At 43.4% G+C, this 16,917-nt stretch overlaps 1 protein-coding gene across 2 annotated transcripts in view; it reads left to right on the forward strand.

Annotated features, from left to right (window-relative positions):
- Positions 1 to 13,339, forward strand: part of LOC143185163 (TOX high mobility group box family member 4) — a 31,370-nt gene extending 18,031 nt beyond the window's left edge. For both annotated transcript variants that reach the window (XM_076387920.1, XM_076387921.1), the window contains 9 exons: positions 6,326 to 6,424; positions 9,069 to 9,218; positions 9,296 to 9,399; positions 9,544 to 9,844; positions 9,913 to 10,025; positions 10,534 to 10,669; positions 11,655 to 12,020; positions 12,099 to 12,215; positions 12,552 to 13,339. In XM_076387920.1, coding sequence (XP_076244035.1) covers positions 6,326 to 6,424; positions 9,069 to 9,218; positions 9,296 to 9,399; positions 9,544 to 9,844; positions 9,913 to 10,025; positions 10,534 to 10,669; positions 11,655 to 12,020; positions 12,099 to 12,215; positions 12,552 to 12,896 — 1,731 coding nt within the window. In that variant the 3' untranslated portion in view covers positions 12,897 to 13,339. The remainder of the gene's footprint in view (positions 1 to 6,325; positions 6,425 to 9,068; positions 9,219 to 9,295; positions 9,400 to 9,543; positions 9,845 to 9,912; positions 10,026 to 10,533; positions 10,670 to 11,654; positions 12,021 to 12,098; positions 12,216 to 12,551) is intronic.
- The last annotated feature ends 3,578 nt before the right edge of the window (positions 13,340 to 16,917 follow it).

Below are 16,917 nucleotides of genomic sequence, written 5' to 3' on the forward strand. Positions count from 1 at the left end.
GCGTTCAATGCTTTGCGAGTTTTCCACGATTTTCGTGAAGCTTATTGGAAAGAAGAATGTTTGCATATTTGATATCGTACTTATCGATTTTTGTTGCTTGAATGTTAAGTAAACTTTAATAAATGTTGAGATTTCTTTTGAATACTCTTAAGTGGATTTAAGAGAATACACGAGCTTAATGCGTTAGTCACCGGTAAGCGTCATGGCGGTGAATGTATTAATGCGTTTTCTGTTGGTGCATTCCTCCAATTGTGAGCTGGGTCTGTTATCTAAGTCGTTGATTTTAGTGTGTAAAGCTTTTAGGGCTCGTAAATCTCTCGGTCTTCAGAAATTATCTCTAGAGTAGGATTAGATATTTAAAATTCCAACTTGTGTCTTAATTTAAATAGTAATATTTCATGGAAATTATGGTCGTTATGGCGAATGAACGCTTAGTTTTTAGCGATGCTACTAGAATTCTAAAACACATATTTTTCATAGCATTTTCATTTTCTTGTTATTCTTGGTGGTAAGATTGCATAGAGAAACCAATTTCAAGATAAGCGCGACACATGCAATAGAGTTCTTGATTATCACTGTAATCCGTGATTCATTACCTAAGTAATAAAGACATAAATAATAATGTCTTTATTACTCTGAACAGATAACGATACGTAGAAATAGTACATATTACGTAAAATTACAGTTAAATTTTAGTCAAACTATTCTGCATTCGACACGAATGCATCACCGATTCGACCAATCATAAACCTAGAATCTAGAAGGAACACGAGAACCAATCATAGCCCTCGTTAGTCTTCGTTTATTCATTGGATAGAATGGAAAAAGACTAGAATATTTCCAAGCAGAGTAGCTTCATTTAAGTAAATTAACTTCGTTTAATAATTCATTCGATTATCGCTCAATTCTGCATCGGAGAATAGAAATAGAGATACCATAAATATCGAGTCTGTAGCTTATAACAAGGAAGCACTGTGCACTCGTTGATTTCGCATTTGAAAACGATTCTTGTCCACGTAAACGTCCCAAATCAACCAATAAACCCCGCACGCCAGATCGAATAAAAGCTAGCTCACGAGTCGAACAGATGCAACTCGAGTTCCTTCGATCGAGACCATTTTTAACCATTTTCGAAGCAGGGAATAAAACGTTCCGAGGGAAATAAGAGAAAACGCGTTCGGGACGGGGGAAGAAAGGAAGAAAGGAATAGGTTGAGTATTACAAAGCGTGTTATGGTATGGGACGAGGAGGGGGGCGGACGATGGGGGGACGCGAAGAGGAACAGGAACAGGTTTAACATCGGTTACGCCGAGTAAGAGACCTGTTCGGGTATATCTATTAGATCTCTGGCTTTCGTTGCGCTCCTCTGCCTCTTCCCTTCGTGCACGTTCTCCTCGCTGCCTGTTTCCTTTCCGATTTCGATGTCAAGGTACCGCCTGCCTTAGGATCGTTCCTACGATCGAAATATGCTTAGAACGTTTAACGTAATAAGTCTGAACAGGTTTGGGAAGAGCTGCATAGTTTTAGAGTCCAAAAGTGAACGATACTTGTCGGGGGCGAGCTTGGAATCAGTGATGCTTGAAAAAAACCTCATTCGCATGAATTAATAAAACATATTGAGTTGTCTGAAAAGTTTATTCCAATTCCCTATAGATGGTGTTTGAATTCATTGAAATAGATGAAGTTAATGGATTCTTATATTTGTATTACTCAAGGTTATTTTTTTTTAGGTTAAGAAAATGACTCTCTGGTCGAATCAGTATTTTATTAGCTTGTTATTTATTGAAGAGGGTCTTCTGATAGAAAATCGATTTCTTGTTTTCTTCATATTTTTTTAGTGAAGCTTAAAAAATTTGAAGTTCTTCGAAACCACTTTTTTCGAACTGGCGATCTTAAAGTTTTAAAGTAAATGAGGCTGTCTTTGCGAAGTATTGCGCAATCGATTTCAATATTTCTTATTCTGACGTAAACGCATCGCTACTTAATCAATAGTAGGTCTGAAAGAAATGCGTAGAATGTTATAGGTTATGTCTCTAGAAGGAAGATAGTTTTTGTAAGAAATATTCCTTCATTGCTTGGGCCACAATCGACACAAGTCTCTATTCCTTCTTCGTCTCTAAATAGGATTCTGACATCTTCGTTAAAAACTTGCCATTTTGGCAGTGACGGCTAAGACCAGAAGGCTTCAACTTGAAACTTGAAAGGGTATTTCAATTGACGTAGAAAAAACAAGCTCAAGATGGGCAAAGTGGTTTCAAGTGACTCGACTAATGCGAGCGAGGCTGTAGTGCTATCAGGAACCAATTACGAATAGACACTTTCTAGCAGCACGTGATACTTTTGTATATTCCGTTCTGTACATCTGTTTATTACTCTCTGACCCCCTTTTTCTTGACAGTTCGCTTTCCAGCTACCGTATTCTCGTGACCGATAGCAGTGGTTATTTAAATCGAGCGAGAAGCATGTGAGCAGGAAATAGCTAACAAGAAAACAGTTTATTTCCAATGCAAATCCGCACAAATCACACGCCTGTTCCCTTCGCGTGCTCGTGGATAACGGAAGCCTCGCATCAATTGTCTGTTCGCATTAGTTTACATCAATATTCAATGAATTATGCCTGACGTCGTACGATTCCTGCAAACATGAAAACAGTTCGAGCCTTTGTGGCGTCCATTAACTTAATCACTATCTAGTTATTTCTTTTTAGAAACATTCATAATCCTAAAACTAAGGGTGTTCCATAACTCAATAATATATTTAGAATTTTTCGTAAAATCTGATCTTTATTAACTTCTTGGAGGAGGCTGCTACACATTTGTACCTTCAATTTTTCTTAAATACAAGTACAATTACTAGACAGCAGATTTTAATACAAATTCAAGTTTTTATAGACACATTAAAGAAGAGAATTTGAGTAAAAACCTGTTTCATTCTTTAGATATCACGATGCGTACTTGTTACGCTTTGTAACAGCAGAAAAATCCAGTTTAATATTTACGAAGGATACAATAGAAATTCTTGGAGGGTGAATATTCCCTAGGGCCTAAGAAATTTCCTATTGGCCTATTTCCCACTGTCTATTTTTGATTAGAAATATATAGTAATTGAATACATTTACAAAATAAGGTACAATTATTCTATTAGGTCTTCGAAAAAGTTCCTCCCACAGATTAAAGCAGTCCATACGGAGACACGTGTTGCTGAAAAGCATTGCAAATTGATAGTGTCGGTCACTGGTGACTATCACACAACCAACAGTGAATGCGTGAAACCCGAAAAGGGACACGCACAGCAGCCGTAATTCGCTTGCGTCACATTCGAAACGAGAGCGAAACCGCTTCCGTTCTTCGCTGCGTTCCGTTTCAGTTTCGACTCGACGTTGCTCGTTCCTCCTGGCTGTGTCCATCTATCTACCTGCTCGCCTGTCTGCTTACCTACCTACCTATCTACCTACATACCTACCTTCCTACCTGTTCACTCTTCTGCCCGCCTGCCAGCCTGCCTGCTTGCCTGCTGTTGCCTCTCCTGCTGGAAAAAGTAAATGCAACGTGCTCCTTCTCCTTCAGCCCTCTCCTCGTGCACTTTTGCTTCGACGAGTTCTTCCTTGAATTTTTTTTCTCTCCTTATCTGAACCTCGTGTCAACCTGCACACTTACGGTCGTTTCCTATCGCCATACAGAGATTGTCCTATGTCTGCATCCCTTTGATACTTGGATTTACATATCGCACCTTTGTTTCAAAAGGGACACAGTTCAGGAAACGTGGTTTACATGTTAGGGACATGAAGCAGTTTAATCTAAGGTGTATTTTGGTAAAAATTGTCTTTTTAGTTGGGTCACTGTTGAAGCGAGGGTGTGATATGTGGTCTCAAAGGTAGAGAGATTTAAGTTAGAGTTTTTTGAGGATTACTGTTCGTTAGAATTCCTTTTTAATGAGGTTAATCATTTTTTTCTAGAGTTGATTCACTGATTTTTAATGTGTTTTTAATATATTGTGTATTATATGCTCGTAATTAGTCGAGATTATTAGGCGAGATTATAAGGAGGGAATTTGTAGAGGCTTCATTTGATTGTAGATGCAATTCTCAAGTGCATAATTAGCTAAAGAATACTTTACAGTGTTTACAATTTATGACAAAATATATCTAGTAACATAACCTGTAGATAATTGGTTCTTAACCTCACCGCTGTTGATGAGTCGCAAGATTGTACCACAGGAAATGCTGAACATGTTGCAGAGGTACAATTAGTTGTTAAAAAAAACGCCTTGCACTGTAATACAAATATATTGCTATTAACATAACCTATAATTCCACACGTTGCATGCAGGCCATGCGGGATCTGCACTTATAGGAGTAATTTTCTGGCTTCATATTTCGTATTCCGTTGCCTCTAACAGAATAGTTTTTAATGAGCATCCGAGCGCAGGTAATTTCTTAATTACCACCGAACATATGCGCATAATGAACAATAGATTCTACTGATTCAGGTACCTCCATAAATAATTGCGCAATGTCTTGTAATATGCATCCTTCATAAATCTTTCACAGATAAGCCTCTCATAACGAAAGTAACTCTTGTTACAGATTTAGCTCGAATATTTCTTTCAAGTACATCAAACCCAAACGTAACGAAAGTGTTAAATTCATTTCTCCATCCTTTTCAAGGTTTACGACATCACCTTTGCTCTCGAGGCACTCGCAGGCACGCTATAGCCCCTCGAAGAACGCAACGCTTCTCGATGTCTCATCGCTTAGCGAGAAGTCGCGGTCGCACCTGTTCTTCGCGTTTAGATGAAAATTCTGACCAGGCTGGCCTGAGAGCAGCAGGCACGGGGACCCGTGGCCGTCTTCCAGATGTCGAGGAAGGTCTATGGAGAGGGAAGCGTTTACGAGCTTGCAGCGATGTGCTTCGTCCTCTTTGTATTACTTCGCAATAGGGGATCGTAGCAGAGAGCTCATCGCTGCATCATCCCTGTTTTCTCGAAGGCATTATCATTTTTCAGCCTTAAGAAAAGTTACTCTTACGTTCTATAAGCTCATTAACAAACTCGTGAGATCTGCAGTAATTAAAGATTGTATTTTTATTTTAGATATTCTTCCCGTAAAGTTTGATAGAAATGATTTTGATCGCGTTCTCGTCCGAACGAATCTGTTAAACTAGAGGTAAGCGTGAGGGTCGATGACCGTAGAGGAACTTGAATAACGCGTTTGGTTGAGGGAGGATGGTGGTGGTGGTGTCGGTGGTGGTGGTAGTCGGGGGCGGCGGCGGTGACGAACATCAGGGGAGGCGGGAGAATCGAACTCGAGCCGCGTATCTGAACGGGACGAAGCTGCGTTTACGACCTACGGCCCAGATGCAGTTGCAACAGCGAGGTGTAGTTGCAACAGGCCAGATAACGTGGACACTTAGATACTAGAACTTTACGAAGCTTACAGACAACAACTTTGGTTTTTTGAGAGACACGGGAGTTGCAGCTTGTCCGATAATTAAAATCCTAATTTTTGTAGATCTCTTCTTACCATCTTGCAAGCAGCGTCACTGAATTAGTGAGGCTTTTCTGATAGAAATGAGCATAGACAGCGCTATTCGAGTCCTACAAGTCCCCTTCGCAGCATTGTGGAAGCACGATATGGTACTTTGGTTCAATCTCTAATCATTAATTCAGGGTAATAAATTCAGATTGATCACCATTCGATTTATATCTTATTCTGACTCATTTTTCTAGAGAGGACTTGACTAATCCATTAACACTACTTTCGAAAAGATGTGACCCAGATAAGAGAAACTAAATTACGTGAAAAATAGTGAAAGTATGGGTTACCATTCAGCCTATATCTCTATCCAATAATTTCTAATTCAGATATGTACTCACCTGAAGCAGTATACCTATTCCAAAAGCCAGAGTTATTCATGTTCTAATGATTAATCTCTTCGGGCCCATCTGCAGGCCCAAGCCAGAGAGAAGTCTCGCCAAAAGATTAGAGGCGAACTGTAATCAGAGAAGTTGAGCCTGGAAATTAGCCACCACTATCTCCCTGTGATTAATAGTAGCTCGAATGCCGTCTTAACATGTTTAAACGTTCGCAAAAGGGAGCCATAGCCGCGGGTAGATCTCTAGCTCACGCAGAAAGCATACAGGAAGATCCTGGGGAAAGGGTCGGGCCTGTGCCTTCTGGTAACTGACTGATTGCTCTGCAATCATGAATTAGACTAAAGCAGGGTATGAATCACAGGATTAAAAAACCTCCAAAGCGTTTTCACTTTTCTTCTAAGAACAGGTCGATCCAGAGATCGTTAACATTTGTCCTTTCCGTCTGTTCCAGAGAAACGAGAATCTCGATTTTTCGCTGAACGTGCCGCAGCCTCATCATCATCACCATCAAGCGTCTTATCACCACGACGGCTACGCCATGGCTGATCAGGTGAGTTTAATCGACTCGGTCGACGGCAACGTCACGGTGACGGTCGTGGTCGCGTCAGCTCGCGCGATTCTTCCGCTCCGCTGTACTGTATCGAATGTATCCACGAGAACCGGTCTCTCCCTCCATGCCACCGACCTCTGGTTCCTTGGGGTTTTTACAGCCGACGTTTCTCTGTTCTGATCTGCCTCTGCCCGAAACGCAGCCTCCACTTGGGACTCGAGGGGATCGAGTCGCTCTGATAGAGCCTTTGAAGCGCATACAATAGTACCTAGATAGTTCGGGACTATGTAGAATACATAGGGATATGTTTTAAAGGTCTACTTATACAGGGTGATCAGTTTATCTGGAAACCCTCTGAGTGTTGGTACTATTTATTCTGAGTGCTGTTGGCAGTGTAAGTGTAGCCAACAGTTATTAGAGAGTTTCCAATTAAACTGGTCACTCTGTACATATGTGCTGTACGTGTCTTATGGGAAAGAGCATAAAGGGCAGTGGTTTCCAGGGGCTTCTCATGAGAGATGAATAGTACTCATAATTATAAAGCAAAATCGACAGAAGCCACATCTTGTAGACGCTTTAATTACGTCACAGGCTCAGAGTTTTGGGAATTGTGACTTTTGTTGCTTTGCTTTGTTGTTGCTATAGGGACAGAGGAAAGGGTAGGAGGTAATATGAGATATTGTAAATTGTGGTGAGTAGAAACTTAGGAATCTAGCTCTAAGTGACGATGCTATTTAGAGTAGCATTTAAATTTAAGTAGAAATATTGCACGTTATTTCTAGTAGATATAGTACCTATTTACTGTCAGCTAGAGCAGAGTTTCTCAACAAGGTCTACACGGCTCCCAAGGGGTGCTGACACTGGATTTTAGAGGCCACGCGAAGAGAAGGAAGAGTCAGACAAAATGAGAATGGTAAAAAAAAGAAAGGGGTAGAGAGCCATAGAGGTTGAGAAACCCTGACCTAGACTTCCATCTCTACCCATTTTATCCCATGACCCAGGTTATCCCAGAAGCCCTCTAAATTAAAAAACCAAGCCGCACAGTAACATCAAAACCCTCCATATAAAACAAATTCCCCTAGAGTCTCAAACAAAAATCATCCCTCAAACGAGCCGCGGACCAAGCCCACCAGCCATAAGAGTATTACAATCTCCCTAATACTCTACTCCCAATAATTACCAAAACTCCGAGTGCTCATCAAAACCAGAGTGTCTGGCACTTCCGCCCCTCTCGCATTCCTGCCCTCCTGCCTCCGAAGGACGGTTTCCCGGCTCGGCTCGCGTCCTCGAAGGGAATCGGTAAGGAGAAGCGAGCGTAGCCCCGCGGTCCTGTCCGCGAGTCTGCCCGCGAACGGGACGGGGGCTCTGGGTGTGGGAGCGACTGTAGAGTGGGGTGCGAGGGTGGAGGCGCGAGCGCGAGCTCGTTCGCTCGCGGGGAACGAGAGGAAACAAGCGAATAGGAACGCGAACGAAGCAGGGGGGTAGGAAAGGTACGACTATCTTGGCTCGGCCGGATAGGCAGAGGGCGAGCCTGTAGGGGTGCAACGGCGAAGACAGAGGGTAAGAGGGGGGCTGCACGGCGCTAGGGAGTGACAGAGATACAGCGAGATGGGGAAAGAGAGAGAGTATGACGAGGGGGCGGGGACGAAGAGAGAAAGAAAAGTTTGGAAACGGCGGAGGAAGAAGATGGATAGACGCGTAGTCGATTCGGCGGAGATGGAAAGGGTGGAGAGCAGGTACAGGGGGGGCGCTCGCGGGACGATGGGGTTGGGGGTGGTTGAAATAGGACGGACTGTACGCGTACACACGGGCACGGGGGGGAGGAGGGCGCGACGCGAAGGGACGAGAGAAGAGGGACGCGGAACGATAGAGTAAGAGAAACACCGCGAGGTAAGGGGTAACGTGATGGGCGTGGGAGAGGGAAGGGAGTCAGAGGTGTACTCGATCAATAGGCAAGTACGTTCCTTCAAAGGAAAATTCCTGACGCTATTAAATCCAATTTAAAAACTTTTATTCCCCGTGGCCCCCGACGGGGCTCCGCGGCAAATTTATTTTCCATCCCTCCTCGCCGCCCCTGCGCCACCCCCCCTCGCTCGCCCCGAAAGGGAATAAATCGCTAAAAGGATTTCGAACGGTACAGCGTCTATCAACCGCCCCCGGGACAAAGTAGCGACTCTATCAAAATGAAAACGATCTGGTTTAGCGAGCCACGGACGATTCCTAACACCTTGCTGTGCTAATTGTTGTAGTCAGTGCAGAGGCTCTGAGAAAGAAGAGTGTGATGTGCTGGGCGTACGTCATTTCAATCAGTGGCAGTCGGGCCCATTTATGGGATCTTCTTCCTTCTGCCTTCTTTTTTAGATTCGTCACGCCCTTTGTACTGAGTGCAAAGATTTACCGCGGTCGTTTTTTGCATACTTTCTTAGAGCCTTTTTACAGATTATAAATTGATAAAATGTGGGACCAAAATCGTGGGAAAAGACGTTTCTGGTAACAATACCATGAGTCTGACTCGTGATATTTATGTTTGACCCAATATTGTGAATACAAATCAGACTCGTCATAGTACGCGGAGGGGTTAAAGATCGATCAGGATCTATGATCATCCTGTCCTCTTCTCCGATAGCGTTCTTTTTCTTCGTAGACCTTTCACACGCCTAGCTTCGGCGACGAGGATTTCGATATCCCAGCGATTCATCAGCAACAGCAGCAGCAGCAGCAGCAGCAACAGCAGCAGCAGGGACAGGCTCAGCAACAGTCGCAACACGATGCCATGCACGGTTATCAGACTCAGGTGAGCTACTTTGGGATCTGGGAGACGCGAGGGTTCCTCGAGCAGAGCGTTAAACGCTCCGAATCTTGATCCCGCAGATGATGCAGACCGGAGGTATTCAGCAATCCCCGCTAGATCCTGGTGGGTATCAGGAGTCGCTGTACCTGCAGCAGGAGCACTCGATGCAGCCTATCAGTGTCAGGTGAGGGTCGATCTTGAACCGAGAGGATTCTCGACGAAGCTCTTGGCTTCTCGTCTACAAGCTCGTTGTTCACCTTAGAACAGATTGATTAGAGTGAATGAGAATCTTTGTCATCTTGGACGTTTTCGAAACTTTCCATTGCAGCTCTACGTACAGTAACTCTCAGGGCTCGTACGCGACGATGAGTTCTCCTCGTCAGCAGCACGGGAACCAGCAGCAGATGATGATGCTTCAGCAGCAGCAGCAGCAGCAGCAACAGCAACAGCAGCAGCAGCAACAGCAGCAGGCACAGATGCAGCACATGCAGTATATGCAACGGCAGATGCAGTACAGAAGCCCCACTGGCAGCAGCCCACCTGCGATGCAATCGAGTAGCGTTCCTGAACCGAACAATAACACTACTACTAGCGAAGATAGCGACGACAGCACGCCGCATTCTGGAACGGTGAGTAGTAATTCGTCGATGGGGTAGTTTCTAGAAGTATTCGCACGAGGCGCTGATTCTTTGTTCAGATTACGGGAATTAAGCGACCCTCGCCTGAACCAGCTGATGTCGGGGCGAAAAATCAGAGGAAACCGAAGTCGCAGAAGAAGAAAAAGAAGAGGGACCCCAACGAACCGCAGAAGTGAGTCATTACTTGTCCCTTTGCGGGTGGTGAACCTGTGCGAGCGTTTAACTCTTCATGTCCTGGATTAAGCTTTCTTCTTTACTGACACGTTTACTTTAGGTATTTCAAGGGGATTCAAATAAAGCAAAAATGAAAAGTAGAGGCTTTCTGTGATGAACCATTCTAAAACCAGTATTTCAAAGAGAAATCAAAGCTTAAATAGAGAACTGCAAACTAGAACTAGGAACACTCGTATTAAGGAAATAGTATACTAAAGATTAACGCACCTTCTGGGCGTGAAGAGTTAACGAAAATCATTGATGTGATCAGTGGACTCATTAGGTGAACTGTCAACTTGTGCTCTAGGCACAGGGAGGAGTTTTTCCTACTGCAATAATGAATCTAACAAATTCTGAATTCCACCACGAGTATATGATGGTTAATTAAAATTCCATGTGTGTAGTTTATGAAGAATGTCACATTGAATCGAACAGAATTTTGTAGAGGCCTACATCTGTCATTGCAGGCCCGTGTCAGCGTACGCTCTCTTCTTCCGCGACACGCAGGCGGCGATAAAGGGGCAAAACCCAGGCGCAAGCTTCGGCGAGGTGTCGAAGATCGTAGCTTCGATGTGGGATGCTCTGGAGATGGGACATAAAAATGTGAGTATTCGCACGAAGCTGCTCTTCCCCCGTTTACTTTCTTCGTTCATTTTATCGGGTCGTGGAATATTCTGTTTTCAGCTTTACTAGTTATATTTAGATTTTACGAGGCACACTTTTGAGCATACTTGCCTCAAAGTGTGCCATAATAGCGCAAAATATCATTAATATCAGGCTTGAACACGGTTGTCAAGTACACTTGGAAATAAAACGTCAAATATTTCTTCTACCTAACAGGAGTGCACCGAATGGAGAGGGTTAATAAACTTAAAATCGAAATTGCAGTTGTCGATAAACGGTTTTAGAGAACGTGTCCGAGGATAAAGTGTTAATTGGCTGCAGAAAGGAATGCGCGTTAATCGTGTATCGTATCAAAGTAACGAGCGTGTCGTGAAACTCTCAGAGGAGGCAGGTGTAGTATCGGAAGGAGGAACGAGGGAAATGGAAGAAGCAGTAAGGGCGTAGCAGCAGGGAGGGAAGGAAGTGCACCTACTTGGGAGGGGGCTGGTGGGGAGGGGTGGAATGGCGCAGAACGAAGCGAGGGTAATTCGACGAAAAGTGGGTACTTTATGGAAAGAAGGATATTTCGGGGGAGATACGTTTTGCGGACAAGGAAAATGGCTAGAGAATGGAGATGCGGGGAGATAGGGGGGACACTGCGGGCATTGTAGCGATAAAACTATATGTAGTTGATGGAGCAGATATAGTGAAGTCCTTGAGATTCACTCAAGTGATCTGCAAAGCGATACTGTTGAATATATGAGCCACAAAATCTTCGCTACTCCTTGCTGGGGCTGTACTTATTGGATCATGCTTAACTTGTGTTTAGAGAATAGTGATTGGTATCAATCTTGAAATACTATGCGAAATAGTTGATCTCAACTCTGTTTTGTTATTCTCGCTAATTGTATCGCAGACTGTGATTAACGCCCATTACTGACCCTTGTCTTCCCTTCTTTAAAGCAAAATGTTGTATTTGTTGCAGGTTTACAAGCAGAAAACCGAGGAAGCAAAAAAGGAGTATTTGCAGGCTCTGGCGGCGTATAGAGCGTCTCTCGTCAGTAAAGGAGCAACTGAGACTGACCAGCAACAGCAACCATCGCCCCAACAGCAGCAACAAGTCCAGTACGCGACCTATGGTAACTATCCTGGAAATGGCACTCCTGGGAACGTCTCGTATCAGGTCTACAGCCCACAGCCTCAGCCACCGTCGCCACAACAGCAACACGCGCATTCTCATCCACATCAGCACCAGCATCAGCATCAGCAACAGCAGCAGCAAATGCAGATGAAGAAATCTCCTCATCATTTAGGAATGCCGGGGAATCCTCAGCAACAGCAGACACAGCAGGTAGTTATCATTCTGTCCTCTGTTCTTTAGTCTTCGAGTTATTCTTCATTGCCAATCATCTTTCTGTTCCTCATTCAGAGCATGATGAGCAATCAAATGGCACCGACCCACATTCCTCAGCAACAGCAACAGTCGCAACAGTCGCAGCAACAGCAGCACATGCAATCGCAACAGGTTTCGCAACAGTACATGCAGGTAAGTTGCTTCGTCTGTTCTTTTTTGCCATTCCTTTGGGTTATTAAAAATATTACATCGTTCCATAAATAAAGCTTTGAGAGATTCGCGATGCTCTTCAATATTCGTGAAGAAACTAATATTTACCGTTGTTTTTGGTCACGGCTGTCTCGAATATTGCATTCTGTCACCATTCCTTACTTATTAGATGGTCTTTGAGACATTCTTCTTCGAAGAATTCTTAATTTTGCGAATTAAAATATAAAGCAGGAAACAACGTTACTCATAGAATGGTCTAATAAAACATAATGAAGTTTCTAGAGAAATGTTGCGAATAATTTTTCTACGTTCTTCCAGGTGCCACAGCAGCAAGTTCAACAAGTGCAGGTGCAGCAGCAGTCGCAGCACCACCATTCACAGCAACAGCAACAGCAGCAAATGATGCATACGAGTCCTCCGAAAGGGGATTCGATGTCGAGTCCTTCACCAGTGAATCCTGCGGCACAGGTTGGCATGGCTGGTCAGAGACCCACGTCAAACGCTTGTATACGTCACGGATGCCCTAATCCTGCTGTAGCTAATAGCGAATGGGAGGACGAATACTGCAGTAACGAATGCGTAGTTAGCCATTGTAAAGACGTGTTCACCACTTGGGTGTCTTCGAATCAAAATCCACAACAGAATTTCTCGACCGTCAAATAGATTCACCCTACAACGTTGATGTTGAAACACGCGACAATCTGTACCGCGTTTGCAACCGAGATGAGCGCAGACCTGATACGTTAGATGTACATACATTGACAAGAAGGTTCGCATAGAATCAAAAGGGAACGACCGACGTCGAGGAAACGCGTGCTGGTGCATCGGTACACCTGTCTCCTCGAAAGACTACTCGTGGCAGCTCTCAAGTTCTCCGCGAATATGGAGGAACGGGTCGCGAATCGACAAGCTGTCGTCGCAAGAGTATTAGGATCGCCAAAGTACCTAGCTTAGTTAGCGACCGTTTAACGATATATGAGTATTTCCCTAGAACGACGTTTGTTTATCGAAATAGAGAGAGATCGGATAGATGGTCGCGTAACTTTGACTCGTCGGTGTCGACGTCATTTGTTTCGAAGCAGTCGTTATCGAAATAGATCCGCGAGGACGCGAGCCTTCGATTGCTCGAGATCACAGTTTTTACTCGTTATAGTCTCGTGACTCGTTACCGACAGGACTTCCTAAATCACGTTTCTGAGATAAATCCGTGTGTCAGAGATTGGTATTTGTTTCATCAGAGGACAGAGGGTGAGACCAGAGTACTTGAGAAAGGATGAAAGTAGAGATAATAGAAATAGCAACGAGTTTATAGCGAGGAAATACTGTAGGATCTAAAGCGAGGTATAAAATAGATTTATCACGTGGGTATTTATGTCGCGCGAATCGACGCATGTCGAAAAAAGCCCAGAAATTATTCAAAAAAAATTGTCCTTTATTACTATTATGTCAGCAAAGAGTTAAAGAATAATTACGCTTGAGAATTCAAATTTTAAATTCTTCCCGCCTTCTTTTAATTCGAATTTTCGTCAATGGCGGCGCAATCAACGCGCGACAAAAATCGCATGAGATGACACTTCTATTATGTACTTCGTCTGTGGCGGGAGTTTGAAGCAACAGCAATTGGTTACCGAATTTAAACTTAACTAGACGCGTAACGAAAATGGCGCGTTCGTGCACAGTGTGCGTGCCAAGTATCTTGTCTCTTCGACGATGATTCTACGATTTCTGATCCCCCGCCCCGGACAAAGCAGAAAATATCGGACTAGCGTGTTAACCTTTGTATCGAAAGATGTAACGTTTCCGTGAGACCGTATCGATGTAAGTTTTTTAAATTTTTCTTCCTGCCTTTTTTTTCTTTTTTAAACGTCCCTGTACATAAGAAGAAAAGAAAGCAAATATTCCATAGGTTTCTAAGTATCTGCGATGTAAACATAATCGATAGTGTATCATACTCTGATAACAACCTTCGTTATATCATAGAAGCATATAAATATGAGATATATAAATACAGAAGCGACCCGAAGCATCGTGTGTGCATGTATACACGAATCGCGTCGCGTATACATGCATGGATACGTTTGTACGCGCTTTTTTTTTACGTACGTATACATGTGTACCGGCAGGCGTGCGTGTGTGTGCACGTGGGCGCGTGTGTGCATCCGTGTATATATATACACGTGCACGAGCACACACGGGCAGGCGTATATGTATAAGTGTAAAAAGTCATTGCAACGCGTTCTATCGTGACGCGTGGGCGGAAGTTGACCTGTTCGAAGCCGCCCCCAAGCGGAAGGGAGGTTTTGGCGGGAAAGATGGCGGACGTGGTCGCGACGTGTCGCAAGGCACAGGCAAACGAGACTTTTCTCGCGGTTAGTCGTAATGTCGCGTCGATCTGTATACTAAACCGGGAATGACAAAAAAAAAGGAAATAAATTTAGAAAATACCAAGTTACTTATCATAGCGTTAGCACTTTGCGTCAAATGTTCTAATATATATATAACGATCATTTGAGAAATGAGTTTGCGTTAATTTCTATCGTTTTCTGTACAAAGGTGATATACGATTAAAGGGAACTTGAGTGTGGAAAATGCGTGTTAACGGTTGGTAGTTTGCCGAGTTAGAAAAAGAAGCTGAGGAGCATCAAGGCGTTCGCCGACTGGTAACGTATGCGTAACACAATGACTATACCTTTTATTTAAAATTACGGAGGTACATTTATATACATAAAAAATGTACGACTAATACATTTAAGCTTACGCAAATATGGACATTTTTTTCGGTACACGTGCAATAACTTAAACGTAACATTTTTCCTTTTTTTATCTTCGATTTTTTCAATCTTTTATACGCCTCTTTTTTTTTGTTTCTTTAATCGGCGACCCGACTTTCGACGCGAGTCGACTGGTTTACATCTAGCTTGTATCGAGTTTTCTTTTCTACCAACGAGATGATATCGGAATGTTGCAAGTTTCTTCGTCCGAAACGCATAAAACTCTCGCAAACGTCAACAACTTCCAAACGATCGTCGCAACGAGAGTGGAATCAGCGATAACGAATGATTCGGTCGAATCGATTCAATGAAATGTTTCAAGGGAAAGTGAATGAACACATGAAGATAACACGTTGAAGAATAAAATTACATATCTTTTAGTTAAAATAATCGCTCTAATGGGAGATGATTTGTTAAAATATGCTATTTCAAGCACAGTAGAATGAAGATTAATTTTTATTGAAAAGGGTTAACGAGTCTCAGGATTACTCTGATTGGTTTCACCATTCGAATCGACCGAAGAATCGTTGCGTGCTTGATAATTTGAATAATTTTTGGTAAAAATACAGGACGATACACGACGAACACTTGAGATTCTTGCGGACACATAAACGTACGATGTACACATATTCCTTGTACTTGGATGCGCATCTACTCTCAGTTTTCCTCGAGCGCGAAGCTGTTTATAAATTCCTATACGCGTACACCGTCCACGTATATGCTTACACACGTTATACGCAAGTTACGAATCCGCGGAAATCGTTCATCGATTGCTCGATTACATTCACATTTCTCCGTGTTCTCGTAAAATGCACGACACAAAAATAAATGCTCGTATCTCGATTATATTTCTTTCTCTCTCTCTCTCATTCACTCTCACATTATCTCTCGCTCGCGGAACACTGTCACACTCTTGCGTGCACGTATATCTTTAATTAACAATAGCTCTCGTTAAATTTCCTCTTTTTCTTCTTTTTTCTTTTTTACAAAATATCACAAAAATCACACCAGCCTTTATTCGCAATGAAACAACCAAATGTGTTTGCTACACCGTCCGAAGAAGCGATCGATCGCTGCACTGTCGCGATGTAAGATACGCCGTGTATCAAAAAACTAGTATCTTCACTTTGCCTGTAATCAGCTCTATAACAACGCTTGCGGGCTCAAATAGAATATAACATTCAAATACAAATACCTCGAAGAACAATCGTACGCTCGAGTATATCAGAAATTATGTTAAGTGATCAGACAAGATCAATTCTACCAGGTACAATTTTCCGACAATCACCATCGCCTTCTTTTGCTTTCGATTCGTAGAACGAATGGAAGAGAACGTTGGTTTCCCGCCTAAAAGACAGTGCAGACACGGTTTCAACCGTGCACAAGAAAAGTGTTTCACAAATTGGCTACCTTCTAGCCACAAGTCATGCCAATGGAGAAACCTCTTTCAGGCCAAGTACAGACAGAAATACAACGTATAACAGTGACAGAGAACGCGACGAAGTTATCATTGGTACAACCATTTGAAATCTCAGAGCCTAGTATACACAGATACGCAACTACCAAGTGGTGCACACCGAATTCACCGCCTCGGCGAGCGCACAGATTCGCTACTCAATTGACATCGCCACTGTCACACCACTTCATCATTTTGTATCTGTGCGTGTTCGATCTCGAGCTGTACTTATACCAACTGAGTCAGTTGTTCGCGTGGCCAACGATGCTTCTTCGAGACGACGCGCTTGCGATTGGACGCCGGAGAACCCGGGGAGATCGAGGAGGCGAGGCGCTTAAAGGCTTGGTATTGGCGCCGCGATGCAGCGCCAATTGAAGTAGGCTGCGTCGAAGGTGCACTGGTTCATTGCTGCCGTTGTCATCGCTTCTGACAACGGATTCCCTCCTATGGGACGCGG

The sequence above is a fragment of the Calliopsis andreniformis genome, chromosome 10 (assembly GCF_051401765.1).
Source record: "Calliopsis andreniformis isolate RMS-2024a chromosome 10, iyCalAndr_principal, whole genome shotgun sequence".
Lineage (NCBI taxonomy): Eukaryota > Metazoa > Arthropoda > Insecta > Hymenoptera > Andrenidae > Calliopsis > Calliopsis andreniformis.